The sequence below is a fragment of the Varroa destructor genome, unplaced genomic scaffold (assembly GCF_002443255.2).
Source record: "Varroa destructor unplaced genomic scaffold, Vdes_3.0 BEIS01000001.1, whole genome shotgun sequence".
NCBI lineage: Eukaryota > Metazoa > Arthropoda > Arachnida > Mesostigmata > Varroidae > Varroa > Varroa destructor.
In genome coordinates, this window is record NW_019211454.1 from 14,046,435 (window position 1) to 14,062,471 (window position 16,037).

The window sequence follows — 16,037 nt, forward strand, 5'->3', positions numbered from 1 at the left end:
TTACGTCCAGCATAACTCTTAGATACCCCATGAGAACGAACGGCTTCCTGCACGGAATGAACTGTGTCTTGTTCTGATTCAAACCTGTATCAGGATGTGTCTGCAAGATTAACAGACAAACGCATTATTAACTATCCTATCGGAAGACCAACAGATTGAGTCGAAGAGGTTAAGGGCTGCGGAGATTTTCGGAGAGGCAAACCTCATACACATATGTGAAATATTTACACTAATTACGCGACATTCCGTGACCGGTGACCGCTTAGAAGAAATAAAGGCCCGTCGATACAAATGAAAGTAAATTCTTATTTCTCATAAAAGATAACCAGGGTCCCAATAAACCGTTGTGAGCCCACTTACCGAAGAAACTCAACAGAAATATGCGAAAACTTGTGTATCATTGTCGCTTTTAGATACGCTGTAAATGACCAGCTTATTCTAGATTAGCTGTTACTGTTTAGAATATCGGAAGCATCATTAATGAGGCTAAAAAAACATGGAAACTTTCTTCAACCCAGAAACGACTCCTGAAGTCGATGAACTGATCGAACACTTATCTACATTTTATCAATTAATTACATTGGCTGACCAATGAGCTCCTCTAGATTCTTGTAAGATGCGACTTTCATACGTTCTCAAAAAATACAGTAAAACTTCATATTAATTCTTCCTCCAATGTGTAACCACGCAGTGAATCAGTAGCCATTGTTCTGTCATCTGCTATCATCAAAAGTGATGCCCCTTACGGTGTGTAGCATGTGTAAAAGCATATCACCAACCCACCATAGCCCGCCATCTCAAGCAATGGCCGTTCCGATATGACCTGTTATTTTTCTGAGAAATGCGAAATCATCCGTGACGGCTGACAGTGAAGTCGTTCCACGCAAATCTTCATATAATATCTAGTTATTTTCATATGTCCTAGTTTTTAGGGTCCGGCCGATGTCTTTTCAGTGCTTCAACTATGAAACCTAACGTCCGCATGTTGTGCAAACTTCGGCATTACATGAATTAATACATACACCTGAGGTGCACTTAACTGAAGCCAATCGTCCCATGAGAGAATATGGTAACATGTCACTATTCTTCGAAGTGGAGACTACTTAACAAACGAAAATGTATAATGTATATATTGAGCACCCCTCCGAAGTAATGATTTTGCGTTGTTGCAATTATAATCAGATTTCCCTACGAGGTCATACGGAATTACGCATTGATGTTGGGTACTCGAAGGTATCGGAAAGTTGAAACGAAGTTCACTGTATCATATGACTTCCATAAACAATATATCATTTTAGAGAACTTTTTTTCAACGAAGTATGTTGTAATAGACACGGTTACATATGATCGAAGTAATTATCACCGTCCGGAAAGTCTTCAGCTTTCAATACTGTTAAAGAATTGTTTATTTCTATATGTAGGGTTCGTATTATGGTGACGGAATATGGTTTTAACGAATCGCCATTTCATACGTATCACTGTTTAGATTCTTTGCAACGTACGTTTATCCTGACGGCTACCGACATCCTATTGTGACGTCTGTGGTAAACAATAGCCTCGTCTAGCGTGCGGTGTAGTGCGAGCTTTGTCCGCTTAAAAATTGGCTTTGACGAGATACCTGCTGACCGACAGGGGTCAGAAGAGCATAAAACAAACGCATACTCTGAGCGTTTTCATTCCTAAATACGACCGGAACCGTGATCAATATGCAAGTAAAAAAACACCAGCGGATATGTTGCAGTTATCGGAAGGAAGCGCATGGCACAATAGCCCATTTCCGCACTTGGTAACCCTGATGAGACAGTCTGGCAAGTGAAGCGCGGTACGTCAGCCATTGCCTGTGCATGTTTACAACGTAAATCAATCATTATTTAGTAGACTGCGATCTTATGCATGACTCAGCAACGGAGTAGTTTTGCTTGACAAACTTTCTAAAAGTTAATCGAAAAACAGGAAAATGATGGATGGCACGGAGAACCTATGTAAATTTATGTGTACCATGCGACAACAAAACCTTGCAAGGGAACAAGTCCGTAGGGCCAGCCTGAAATATTGTGTGCAACAATTTCAGATTTTCTAGATGTCCTAAATTTTACGCTATCCCGAACTCCTCAGTCCGTGTAAATACTAAAACGTCTGCAGGAAAGTGTCGACAGGTAAACTGCCGAAGAAAGCACTACGTTGCATGACCCCTCTTAGGCTAGCCTAAATGTATTCACTTAATGAGGTGAAAGAATTGTGTTCAATGGGGAGAATTTGGCCTTAAATATGGCCAAAAAAAGGTAAGAGAAGCACCGCCATCGGTCGCTTCGCAGTCAATTATAGCTTTTTGGATACCAATAGTTCAAAGGCGTTTCTTGCCGACCAATGCGATGTAACAATCAAACTATATAATATGCTTTATTCACCTTTTTGAGACCAAAAATCTATTCCGGATGAATTGTAGATTACAGATAACCTATTGGAACCTAGATTGCCTAACGGAAGAAGAACAGCGACAAAAATAAAAAAAAAATACGAACAAAAATGAATTAATTAGGTGAATTATGAATACTCTAGAAACTGGTAAGTAAAGCTGATATGATGCTTAAATTTTTCGAACGTTAACGGAAACGTTGAAGTTATCCGCCACGCGGCCCCAAAGATGTCGATACTGTGTATTAGTATTATTCGTGTTGTTCGTACGCAGTTCGTTGTGGCGGTTTGTCTCTTTACTTTACAATATTGACATAACGAAAATTTCGAAGGTAAGTTATGATAGATAATCAATCACGTATGCTGGCTTCACTACAGTGTTGCACAAAGTTCACATTCGTTTTAGCAATGTTTATATTAACAGTTTACATAATAGAACTTAAATTTAGTTCCAAAATAAAGCTTGCATACATAGGCTGTGTGATTATAATGATGTGCAATACATGTATTAGTCAGCGATGTGATAAGTTCTGCATCAAGGTAACATCTATAAGCTACCTACTAAGCGTCTGCCCCGTAAGAGCTCGCATAGCCGTCGATATGTGAGTTATCATATTACTCGAAATGTATTTGAGCGACTATAGCCAGATCTGCGGATTCTTTCGCTGGGAAACTAAGTGGTAACTCGAATCGAAATTCAGAAATTGCATTCTCCCAACCTAACTTGCTGTGATTTCGGAGCCTCCGGTGCCCTGAAAAGCGTGACTGATCTCTCTGTTCTGTTGTAGTTCAAGAAGCCATTCGAAGAGAAACACGTGGAAATGCGAGTGGTAGATATATGGCCAAAGCATTGGGGGAAGTATGTAAAAAACAAGAGCTGGAATGATCGCTTGTCTTACCAGCTCAACTACTTCATGGGTGATTTTCCCCCCGCCAGATTCGCGTGTTTCAGCCCTATACATTTACACGTTTAGAGATGATTTGTTTGTATCTTTTGTTTGTTTATATACGGCTGTTTGTATTTGTATATAGCTTTGCTCTAGATAACGACAGCGTACGAGTTCCGAGCTTTGCTCTAGATAACGACAGCGTACGAGTTCCGTTAACATCTATCCTGCAATTCATATATTCTTGTATTGGTGGGACAGGCAGACCGTCATCGCGCAAGAGTAAGGCGCTTGCCACTCCCTTTGACATCATTCGCTTTACGCCACAGGCTAGCCGTTTAAAACAGTCTTCGCGGCTTAAGTAACAGATGTCAATTGCCATAGGACGCTTGCTATGAGTAACTGCAATGAAGGTACAGGCGTAGGTAATGGATGGCGATGATTTTCTAGGACAGTTGTCTCAGGCTTTTAGTAACAATCGAAACAGTTTCATCACAGACTACTATTGCAGAAGTTCTGCACAATTTCTTTTTCAGTTTTGGTAGAATAGACTATTTGAGAGTTTCAACTTTTTATCAACAAGTAATTTACGATAATCGCGCCTATACGAGTGTCTTCGTTGAACGTACTAGCCTTTTTACAATTCTGTAAATTTAGCTTAACGGTAGAGTAACATTACATGAGATAGCTGTGAACCTTCGGATCCTTTTGGATACGTTACACAGATTTACTATACACAGATTTATATAAATAGGTCTTTATATTAGTCTGATTTGACAACAATAGAAGTAGAAAAAATGTGAATTTTTCACGTTATATAAAGATTTGTTTGAACTGGGTAGTGGATGTCCCGTGCAGTTTTTGCTTTATCAAACGTGTACTTTTCCAGTGTGTCCTTGTGTTCTGGATGTAAGAGTGACTTGTTGTACCGAATCTGGGTATCTATTATATCGACAACTCAGGGTGATAATGTTTGGGAGAGATACATTTGACGTCAGAATTAATTATGGGTGTATACGGCTGGTAGTCTAGCATTTGCTTTTTCATCAAAGTATAATTGTGATGAAGTACGCGTATTTGATTGCCGTCAGTGAACAACTTCCACATGAAGCAGTTATATTTCTCACCTGTAATGTTTTCTACAACGCATAAATATACAATCGTCGACCGTTTTCTTTTGCTAATGCGAGATACATGGTCAGGTTTCTACGTAATCAATTAGGCTTTGTCGTCGCCTGTCAACATGAAAAACGATTTTTGTATATTTATATTCAGAGACTACACTGTTCATTATAATCTACGTGTTCGAACACTAGCGATTTACTAGCTTAAATCGCCAACTGCAACTCTATGGATTTTCAGCTTTTAAGCTCTTGCCATTTGTTATCCTAATTTAGGTCGATCTTTGCTTCGTCGCCAATTATAATAGTTTGGATATGGAGTATTATTCATTATTCCTCTAGGTGGTTATCACTTCATTACTTTTTAGATTTATTCTCCTTCAAGGAATAAGTTACCCATGGGTTCATTCATCGTAGGTAGAAAAAAAAGTTGAGATTTTGAGATCGCACGAAAATCTCTACATGCAAAATCTTGCGAAGTTCAGTGACCTATAATTCTGATCTAGATCTAGAACGTTTAACAGCGATGCCTTGAAACATACAGGTATAGAATACTTGGTTACAGGTTCTATTTTCAATGTCCCGCTATTTTCAACTCTCGACAAATGAATACCAAAAAAAATTCCGTTAATTCGTATTTCCTCTAAGGATACTTAACTTCGAGACTTGATTCGGAAGGCCTGCTTGTGATAGCATTTCTATGAGACTGATATCTGCAATCGACAAGACAAGCTCTGCAAACGTAGAGTATTCTTCAATTTCATTTTAGAAACGAAAACTCACTATGGATTTATTTCCAGCAAATCATCTTTATTGAAGACGACGGTGCCTTTATTCCATCCTAATGAAGGTCATTGTTAAGAATGCCTCAATATCTAAGCTAACAAAATACGATTTGGTACTGCTGGGTTACCTGGGAGTGACCCTTTATACTCGTCCTGTTTTTTTTAAGTGGCAATCGGTTAAGAGCCTGCTGGTAACACCTATAATATATAATCACTGGAGAGACATTAGAATAATAATCAATCCGAATGTTCGATCACGCTATTGTACATTGAAAAACATCCGCCTACGCGATTCTAACGTTTTGTTTAATAGTCAAAGGCTGTTCCATCTAAGATCAAATCCCGAAGCACCCCCCAAGGAGTCACTGATTATTCTGTCGGTAGTACTAGACACGTGCAATGTTTTTGTTGATAAAAAATAAATAATAGTAGATTCTTCAGTAGAGCAAAAGACGTGATAGCATATGCATAACTGCTCTATCTATCGTATTCATCTTTATATTAATGGAGACTTGTTTTCGCCATAGTTGCGCTTGAAATACATTAGAACCGTTTCGTCGTTAACAATTAGCAACAGATTCAATAGAATACTTTCCTTCGTGTACAAGAAAGTTGATGTTACCACCAGTCTGGATTTGGGTTTGAAGCTCTGGTCAAGGATAGTAGCACAGGTTCCTGCACTAGACGACAAAGTATAATTATTATCAGCATCATGTAATGTATCTGAAGCTCTGATAAATGACGTTAGCACAGATTCCTACAGCTGTCAAACCACTAAATTATAATTATTATTATTATAATCAAATTGCTTATTACCTTAGCGTGCAGCCTTCGACGTCGAGGGCAGCGGCGTCGAGGACATCGGCATCGAGGACATCGGCATCGAGGACATCGGCATCGAGGACATCGGCATCGAGGACATCGGCATCGAGGACATCGGCGTCGAAGACATCGGCATCGAGGACATCGGGGTCGAGTAATTTTTCCCTTGTTTGGTAGCTATGTAAAAAGCGTATTGTAAGAATATTGAGTACATTGATTTAACTAAACATAAACAAGTTTGAACTGCATCCATAACTTTCTTAAAAATTCTAGGTAACAAAATTATGTTTCAGAGAAGATAAGAAACCATTATAGTAACAATGACAATGTAATAGCAGAAATGTAGAAACTCTGGCGGCGGCAATATCATATTGTGATCCCAATCAATGCTCGACGTCCGAAGACATTTGCTGTTGACGAGCAGGCTACGAGTTTAGAATCATTCTTAATAAGATCGATGATCGGAATACAATTATATAAATGCTCCTGTCTAATCCAGAAACAAAATTCAGTAAATTACTCAAAAAACGCCAGAGTGGTTCGGTAGGACGTCACTACATCGTAGATGTACCTGTACCGTACGAGAAGAGAGCAGTTATTCGAACGAATGCTTTCTTTTGAAAAGCGTGTGCTTACCTCGTAAGTTGATTACACCAGTGCCATATATGATTGGCCCGTTCGATTCGCAGATTGACGTTATTCTCACGAAATAAGTGGTCGCCAACTGGATGGTGGGCATTTCGAACTTCCTAGGTAAGGGATTCAAATAGATTTCACCATATTGTCCATTATGGTTACCGTATTGAACAATACTCCTTGTTTTTTCCAATGCACAGTTCCAAAAGGCGAATGGAGCAATGATGACAAGATTCTTCTGCGCAGTCAGGCTTAACGAGATTTTTCCTACATATATCTCTTTTGGTCTGGTACTAACTGTAAGCACACAAGGTTAGACCCCTTGGATTTTAAGGCCTCCGTGATAATCCAAGCCTCATCACTATTACTATTACCATCATAAGCAAAATGTCTTAGAGTACGAACGAATTCACATATTCCATCTCACAGGAGACTCCTTTTCAAGGCTGACCCAATTAGTGACCGAAATTCGATTGATGTATTGAACAACAAGAAGACTATGCACATCAGTGGCACAGGAGAACGTTCAACTGGTAGTGCCTTGTCAGCAGTAATAATGCTGACAAACGATGCATATGAATTGTTGGTATTATACTTCGCCAATGAATGATATTTCATTGCACGTAGCTAACGATGATAACGACCCACATGGGAATTCGCGCTTTGGTTTCCCTTTCATTGGCCGGTCCACTGCTTGTTGGTCTGCTATACTAAATATAGATTTCTACAAACACCTAGCCAAAATAAGTAGATACTGGAAGGAGAACCCCAATTTTACATACCCAATTTGTACAAACAGGCTTGATCGCACGTGCTAAGCGGGACAGATGTAAAAGAGATGTTGTTCGCGGTGATCGCGTTCGTACCTATCAAGTATTCTGGGCGTATGTGAATGTCATACACCCCTGGAGTCACCTTATTTACGAAAGACTGAAAAAAAAAATAGACGTCAATGGGAGCAGAAAACCATGGGAACGCCTAAACGCTACAGCTTTCGAACTGTCATAGATGGCAATAAGAGAATAGCGTATATTGATATTTACTAGCCAGAAATACTCTTGTGTATAGCTTTCAGCAGTGTCAGCTTGGTCTCCTCGCACGCTTACGCTGAGACTTTTTTTGGGTCTTGTTTTTTTTTCAGTGGATACATTTCAAGAGTGTACAGCAGCAGTTTTGTTAACCCCTCCCTAAGCAAACCTAGGAGACAATGAAAACAATTTAAAATTAGGTTAGCGAGACATCCATTTTTGCTTTTTTGCTATGCACTGCCGCCACATATCAGGAGCTGACCTGTAGTACTACTTTTGTCACTAGTAGAGGTCCTTGGCCAATACCCAAGCAGTAGTCTACTTCTGTTGCGATTATTTACGACTGCAAAATACAAATAGGAACGCCCGCTCTGCAACCATGTTTAGGCCGTTAGAGATTGTTTGCTGTAGCCGATTGCTCCCAGCACGAAGCATAACATTAATGATACGGTGCATAGAAAGAAAAACCTCAGTTTTTTTTTTTATACGAGTGATAAATTTGTAGTTAAATTTGATAGCGGCTATCCCTTCGACTGGGTAGAACCTCTGAATAGTAGCTAAACCTCGGCCAAACGACTTACGTAGTAGTACTATTGATGTAGTGGAATTTTCGTCTTTTCTTCTATATTAAATAGTAAATTCTCACCGTAACACGCGCAATTCCTTCTCGACGCAGCAGCTTCCGTCGACAAGGTATCTTGCGGTCAGTAGTATTCGTTGGGCAAATTCGGATCTCATACCAAACCATGTCGAAACGGTTTAGTAATGGCATTGCGATTTGGATCTTCAAACTGTTGTCGTCGTACATAACTTCTACTGCATTGCTAGTGGTTTTATGTATACCCGTATCTAAAATTTACACAAAACCCCGAACCATAACAACATGAAGTAGCCCGCCATTATTCAGATAGATTAGACATAGCAGAAATGCAAAAGGTAAAAAAGCAGCATTGACAATAACGTCGACCCTCGATTTCGGGCGAAACAAAAATTGGGTCACGTTGACCCTTGTGGAAATGACACAATATTGTTTGTCGTTACGAATTTTCCAAAGAACTGATTTTTGCCTATGACCAAGCGCAACGAACGAGTGTACAAACTTGGAACTTTGAGCATAGAGCATACTATGTATAACCCTGTAAATACGCTAAGTAGATAAAGAAGCCATTTTAGGACATTGTAGGATACACCACTAGGCTTTGATGAATCGAGCGATTCAGTGTTCTGCACTGGCGTTTGCTAGCCGTGCTTCACGAAGATCATGCAGCATCTACTCATAATCGGTACGATAGAGCTTGAATCGGTAACATCACGCTGCTTTCGTCACGCAACCATAAGCTATCGCAATAATTTTTGCGCGACGGTTATGTAGAAACGAATAGACGGATGCCTCCAAACGTGGGACTTCTCCGAAGAGCCCAACGAGATGGACCGAAGCGAATAATTACCTACGTTTGTTAATCAAAAAGCCTACATTTGATTGCTAGATAAAACCCTATTTTCCAAAAGACATGTATGAACATATCGCATGACTTACCAGCAATGTGTATTAATCCAGCCAAATAAGGAGATTGTCTGACTCCTGATTTAGTATTACAGGAAAATCGAACTTGTAACTTCATCCAAGATTGGTGTTCGATGTTACTTAACGCAAACTTTGTTAAATCGGTGTCCGTAAACAACACATAGCCCCGCTGTCCGCTGGTGGTAGCGTACCGTACTTCGGCACTGATGACCGTTTGAGAAAGGCATAATTTTGGAAGTGACAATACTTTTACACCGACCGAAGCAAACCCATATCTTCGGCTTATGACCCACAATCTTAACGTCCTTGGTGCACCCTCTGCAAATAAGGGACCATTGATCGGTTACAGTTTAATCGATTAGCATGAGTTCTAGGAAGAACGCTAACGAACGCACGCATTTATGATAAATCGATCGAGTTATTCTTCGTGTATATTTTGTACTGACTCAGAGAGAACAAAGGGCTATGACTTTTTTTTCTTTAACAACCCACATTTGTTAAGTCTACGACCATTCTGAAAACAAAGCGCTACGCAAAAATCGTAAATGCTATGTGTGCAAATCAGAAACAGTTCTTCATTGGGATTCCCACTCGTAAATTGGGTTCGGCAGAAACAATACATGAGTGAAATGCAGAGGAACAGCAAAGGCCGAATACAGATCAGGCTCACCGTACTCGTAGTCCAAGCAATGAGACGAGCATAGCGACGTCTTGACTTTTGGAGCTATCAGTTCTGATGCGTTTAATAATACGTCGCGAATTTTGTATTCTGGCAACACGGATACATTGTATGTAGATTGGGCTGACGCCCACTCTATCATCTGCAGGAATAGCAAACATTACATTCAGTTGTGTGAGTAAACAAGCATTTATTACTTGCTATTACTTATAAGTACCGTATACAACGTTTCGATATCTTCGCTACGACGTCATGGTTGCCGGGAGGCTCGGAATTTACTGTGTAAATACTGAATGATCGAGCAGATGGCTGAATTCAGAAAAATTCAGAGTTTAAATTAAATATCTGTATAAAAATCAGCAGAAAAAAAGCTATATTGGTCAGGTAAAGGTTGATCTGGGGGAAAGATACCTCCTTGAACAGGAGTTTTTTGGTCTTTAAGGGATGCACTTTCGTTACATTGAAGGGTTACTCTAAAGAGGAAAATTGCTGAATATAGAGCACCATGACTAACTAATTTAGACCTAGGCTTACCGTGTACATGCTACGTTTCGCCATTGCAACATTGATTTTTTGCAATTGCGTAGTTAGATTGCCTTGGATCGATTCGTAGCTGAAGGTGTAGGTGACATTCGTGCGCCGTCTTATGAACGGTGTAGAAATTCGAACAGATGTGAGTTTAGAAAAAGAACTACGAACGCGAAAATCGATCACACTTCCTGAAGTATTATAGTGAGTTCGTTTTAGCCATGCTGAAATTTTCCGCAATTGACAAGCGCCGTTAAAGGGTTTGTTCTAGTGTCGAAGCGGTTCGGGTTATCGTGTAGTAACGGTATTCGGACTTGACTGATAGGACAAATGAGTGATCGAAAACAGCTTACCCAAGGATTCTTGCGTGAGACGCGCTGATGTAAAGACGTGAAACACAAACACGAACACGAAACAAGTATTAGTGAATTACACCGTCGATTCAATGAAACGTCATTTAATGAACATTCAGATCAAGAGCAACGATATCAATATTTTCCCACATTTACCTGCATCTATCGTGTCCTCATTCCTGTACTACGAGTGTTATCACATGAATCGTATTCAACAACCTAGTGAATTGGAGCTTCACTGTGTGCAATAAGTTAGACTTTCGCTCACCGATGTCGGGCGTGGTGGCGTTTTGACCAAGCGTCACAGAAGTCATCGATAGAACCAAGCATAAGGTCACGTCTTGTCCTAGCCACATGTTCTTTATGCTTCCGCCACTTTTTTGCTATATTTCCTAGGTAATCAAGATCTGAAAGTACAAACAGCTTCTTTAGTAGAACTGAAGAAGGTATAGCTTCCTGTAGGTAAGGGACGATACAGTTGTGTACGAAGGGTAAACTTCGTGGCGAAGTACAGAGGATTTGCCACAATAGATAGCAGAGCTGCTATAAGAATTGCTAAGTTTTTGACTCCTACCACATACAAGCATAACCGCCCTCGAAAAAAGCAGCATTCTATAAAGTTTGCACAATCGTTTAGCAAACCTTACCTTATCCCAAACCGGAAACATATCTATTTCTATATATGATTCGCACTTCAAACGAAAGGCGACATAATAACGGATGGCAAAAAAGCAAACTTTACTTGTTTACGGAAGCTTGATTAAACGCTTTAATTAATTCAGTTCGCATATACTTTGTTTTGGCTGTGTTTAGCCTGAAAGAGGCCGTCGAACATCTAGGAACAAGTGTGACAAAAGAGCAGACGCTACGCTACTAACCGCTCGTACTCACATTAAACAATGCAGTCAAAGGATACGTTACTTCATATAGGTGACACCTAGCCCAATATATTTCCGATTCTAGCTGTCAGTAAAATAGACATGCAAATTTATTAAACTCATACACACGTCTATGGAACGAGAACACACAAAATAATATACGTCTACTAAACCAAAACCTGCCTGGAACACTGACCGCCCAATCAAAACAACGGCCCATAAAATATCAACAGAACTTAAGTAAGAAATATCGTTTTCTGGCTTGTAACCGACTTCGAACGGTCGAAGCGTAAACCACGGTTCACGCTTTGTCAATACAAAGGACAACAAAGTCGAGTCAATAGTCTCTGTTTGGATTATACCATGCCTGCTGATTATAGAGGCACATCGTGGCCTAGATTCGAACCCATACGATATAGATACACGGTTCATTTACTGGTGGGAGCCAGCAAGCCAGCCATCTGTCTGATGGAGCTAGGCCTACGAGCGATACTGGACGCAAAGCTCGACGCGGAAGACGATACCGAACGGCACCGACGCAGAACAGTCGTTGATATCACTTCCTTAATCGTAATCTCTCTTAAGGAACTCTCTTAAGGAAGAGAAACTCTTAAGGAAGAGAAGGCAAGAGATGCAGCATGAGTGGATGGAACCGGAAGACACTGTGAAAACCCTTTTCGAATTTAGTAATTATTCGTTATGCAGAGCAAATATGCTAAAATTGAATTGCCTAATTGATTTCAACGCAATATCATCTTTTTATCAATACGTGGGCAAGTGTTGCGTTGTGAAATACTCCCCCCCTAGCCCTCCATAGGGAACAAATGGGTAAATAAGGTTTGAAAATTATAGCAAGCATTAGCGGAGCGTTCTACAAAAGATTCGTAATTTCTAGAATCAAAGAACAGAAATACAATTGAACTAAACAACTGAAAAAAAAATACGAAGAAATTCAGTAGGGCTCAAAAAATGTACAAATGTCAGTTGAGGATAAACGCGAACGTAGAGGAGACATTTTTGAACGCCCGTCAAGTCTCTGAGAAACTGAGACTATTGTGTGTGCGGAACTTCAATTCGGATAGAGTCTTTGAAATAAGCTAGATCGAAGATTTTCTCACTAATCTGAGGAAAGTATTTCAGAAAATTATTATTATCAATGCATGGAGCACAGCTGTCTTTCGTGTAAGATTTTTCCGAAGCTTACCTACAAATTGAGGTAGACGAAGAATTAAAGCAATTATGAATATCTCTGACGTATAATCAGTATCGTGGACTTTCTATTACCACCAAAGTTACACCGCGGATTTTAGGAGATAACGATTTGTGGTACGTCCATTGATAGGAATATTAGCATATTTAAACTTAATAATAAATATATAAATAAACAATATTGAAAAAATAAAACTAAAAAAACTATTACATTGGTTACGAGCCTTTGAATAAATATCATCTTTACTATTGAATCTAAGGGTTTAGGTTAACGTTTAAGCCTGAGAAATTTATGTGACAAAACTTATTAGCTATCTACTAGCAATCTCGCATCTAGAAATCATGCAGAAAAGGCAGAGTTGACTTAAAGTTCACAAGTAAAACGAAAATATCGTTTTTAGTAATAATTAAGCTCCTTACTAAGCATAACAACCTATGTAATATTATCATATTACATATGAACCTATTATTCAGTTTTGTCAAGAGTATGAGATAAATCCACGCAGTTCTTGGTAAGTTATCATGGAAAAGAAAGGTTCCTATGATCATGTGAAAACTCGCTTGATGAAATGAAAAGTCTAAGGTATAAGACCTTTCCTAATCGATTTCGATCCTAAACCCCGTCAGTTATAGTTGCCGCCAACGATATTTATTACGATATCGAAATCGCTATTTCACACCGGTGTGTTTAGATCCCTAACACAAATTAATTTACTAGACCCGCTTGAGTGCCACCTTCGCAGTGAGCGTCAGCGACTTCACGACCAAACTGCCCGAAACTAAACTACGGAGAGAAGTAATCGAACTATCACTTTGTTTCTAACTTAATTGTTATATATAAAGTGCGCAGAATGTTTTCGCGGTCCATGTGCCCGAAAAGTTCAGGACTCTTCCCAGACCGTCGCCTACTTTGACCGTTAAAGGTGCCCGACACACCTACTCGATGGCCCAGCAGTTGAAATTATGTGCCGAAAAAGATCTTCTGCCGGTCAAAATTAAGGGAAGAATCACCAAGCGTGTCGCTAGTCGTAGCTGCTTATCAAATCGTCCAAGCTAGGTAATAACTACGTGTCGGTGCCAGTATATCAGTAAGCGCGTTATTCTTTGTAATCAAATTGACCAGCCTCGTCTAATTAATCGATTGGGTGAAGATAATCCAGAGCAAGAACTCTACCGCAATTGCCCAACATTCCCGTCAGCTATTCCGCCTATAAAGATGAGTTACTTATTATTAACTTATTCGTAAAAATAATATGTAAGTACGATGGGTAAATGATGAAGAAGACGAGGTGCCACATTCGCGCGTAGCTAATACGTAATATAACGTCTATATTTCTTTTCCCCCGGCGTTTCCCATTTTTAGCGCTTAGTTAGTGGAGAACAAGCTTAAGATACATTGGACTATTTATAATTTCCACTCTATCAATGATTTGAAACGTTGGGTGGAGCTCTTCGTTCCGTACCGTAGAACTACGACAAAAACACTAATTTACCGCGGGATTAATTCCATAATTTATTTAACTGTACCAAAAGAAAACGCTATACCTATTGTATCGCAATCGATTTCATCTATATTCGCTCATTTTGTTTTAGGATGGGCATCTATTATGTATAATAGAACCAGGCAGGCGAGATGGAACATGTAACTGAAACATATTGAAAACATAAGCCCATAGGCACATTCAACCGAAATCTATTACTCATTAATCAGTGTCCCAGGCAAGCTGAGTGATGAGGCGTGAGTCAGCGTGCTACAGTTATTTTTTGCTCACAGAAAAGTTGAACTTCCTGTAGTAAGAACGTTCCGGGTACCCTGGACACGTAAAACCAAATAACACTTTAATTATAAATAACCTCTGTTCATCAAAATGCTTGAAGACTAGTTTATAATACCAGTTTCCCTCTGCTCTTGCGTAGCCTCTGTCATAATTATTCGTCACGAATTCAAGCTTCGTATAAGAATTAAATTTGTTGTCTTGATAATGCCCGTACTGCGTACACCTCGTCCTATAGGCTCGGAACCTCAGGGTGAGAGAGAGATATTTTGATGTTGAGGACCAGTAAAATGCGTGTGTATCGAATGGGTCGTTAGCATCAGTGTCGACCCTCGGTGCTGCAAAAAGGTGAGAAAACGGTAATAACTGATGTCGCTTATTGATACTCAAAGCCCTTCGTAAACAAATAATGTTTTTTTTTTAAACTGGCTTGGCTAGAATGCTAATTCTCAATGTATTTGGAGCACTATCTTAATTTTTTTTACTTGTTCGCACGTTTCGGTAGGTTTTCGAGAGCCATCTACCTACAATTTGCGTTCCCATGTGTAATTTTTATATCTATGACTTGTTGAAGTAAATCGATAATAAAACATTTGAGCTACGTTCATTTTCGGCAAGTATCTCTCAGTAACAGATATCCGTTGCAAGTATTAGTAAGGCCTTACGTCTGAATTTATTCGGCATTAGCACTAATCTCGATTCCTCTCCGGATCATTCTCCGCCATTTTCTCGCTTAATCCCTCTCTTCGACCAGTCATAAAGATCGAGCCAATGCTTCGTCTATAGCAGCTGTACATATGAGAGTTTCGTAAGTTACATGTCGAAATGCACTACATGTATTTACGGAGGATACATTTTGATGCGGTTTAACGTTTGGCTTATGCTTATGACACTTTATACATGATATGCAAGTTTTGGGTGACAGATTTTTTAAACTTCTAGGCTTTTTTCGTGATAAGCCTCCTCGACTGTGACAATGCGGTCTTGTCTTGCAAATTCCGACACCCGTAGCCCAGTCGCGGGATCAATCCGTGGCCTAGTCACTTCGATGCTGGTTTTAAACGCTCCAGTCTGTTCTTAAAATTTTTGAAGAATGTATGTACTGTGCTTTCGTCCAGGGCTTCCTTGTCTAATATTTTCACTACTTTTCGATAAATTTTTTTAGCACTGTGAGCTTCGCGGGATCAGTGAGCGTTAAATTTTAAGACTAAAGGGTTTTTCCTTTATGAACTAATTTCTTCGAAAATGAACTCAACCGGTCTTCACCTGACACTGTCTGGAGAATTTAAGTATTTATTGCCTAAATTTCGTCTGCTAACGGACCATAGTTTTAAAGTTAGCCTATTTCGAAATTCGCCGGATCCACTTGTAACAGCTTTTTATATATTATTTTTAA

The 16,037-nt window shown here is 39.6% G+C and overlaps 2 protein-coding genes and 1 long non-coding RNA gene across 10 annotated transcripts in view; 1 reads left to right on the top strand and 2 right to left on the bottom strand.

The window, feature by feature from the left end:
• Positions 1 to 106: 106 nt before the first annotated feature.
• On the top strand, positions 107 to 6,278 carry LOC147758290 (uncharacterized). The gene is made up of 3 exons (XR_015318770.1): positions 107 to 1,069; positions 1,487 to 1,822; positions 6,030 to 6,278. It is a non-coding gene; the product is annotated as an uncharacterized LOC147758290 (long non-coding RNA).
• LOC111243042 (uncharacterized) lies at positions 5,211 to 11,721 on the bottom strand. Of its 7 annotated transcripts, none has more exons than XM_086976924.1 (11): positions 11,671 to 11,721; positions 11,048 to 11,186; positions 10,780 to 10,803; positions 10,433 to 10,650; positions 9,890 to 10,040; positions 9,232 to 9,537; positions 8,341 to 8,543; positions 7,449 to 7,596; positions 6,667 to 6,963; positions 6,025 to 6,207; positions 5,211 to 5,888 (listed from the first exon to the last, which is right to left on the bottom strand). In XM_086976924.1, the coding sequence occupies exons 2-10, from the start codon at positions 11,133 to 11,135 to the stop codon at positions 6,026 to 6,028; spliced, it is 1,617 nt and encodes a 538-aa protein (XP_086833050.1). In that variant the 5' UTR covers positions 11,136 to 11,186; positions 11,671 to 11,721; the 3' UTR covers positions 5,211 to 5,888; position 6,025. The 7 variants fall into 7 exon arrangements, with proteins under 7 accessions (XP_086833050.1, XP_086833072.1, XP_022643794.1 ...); XM_086976946.1 differs by having other exon boundaries at positions 10,433 to 10,541; positions 11,671 to 11,720; XM_022788059.2 differs by lacking the exon at positions 11,671 to 11,721 and adding an exon at positions 11,522 to 11,660 and having other exon boundaries at positions 10,433 to 10,541.
• Positions 11,722 to 14,365: 2,644 nt separating this feature from the next.
• LOC111253485 (uncharacterized) overlaps positions 14,366 to 16,037 on the bottom strand; it is a 4,203-nt gene continuing 2,531 nt past the window's right edge. The window contains exon 4 of one of the 2 annotated variants that reach the window (XM_022812933.2): positions 14,366 to 14,979. In XM_022812933.2, coding sequence (XP_022668668.1) covers positions 14,624 to 14,979 — 356 coding nt within the window. In that variant the 3' untranslated portion in view covers positions 14,366 to 14,623. Of the gene's footprint in view, positions 14,980 to 15,327; positions 15,431 to 16,037 lie in introns of those variants that run through there. The other variant, XM_086976978.1, reaches the window with a different exon arrangement.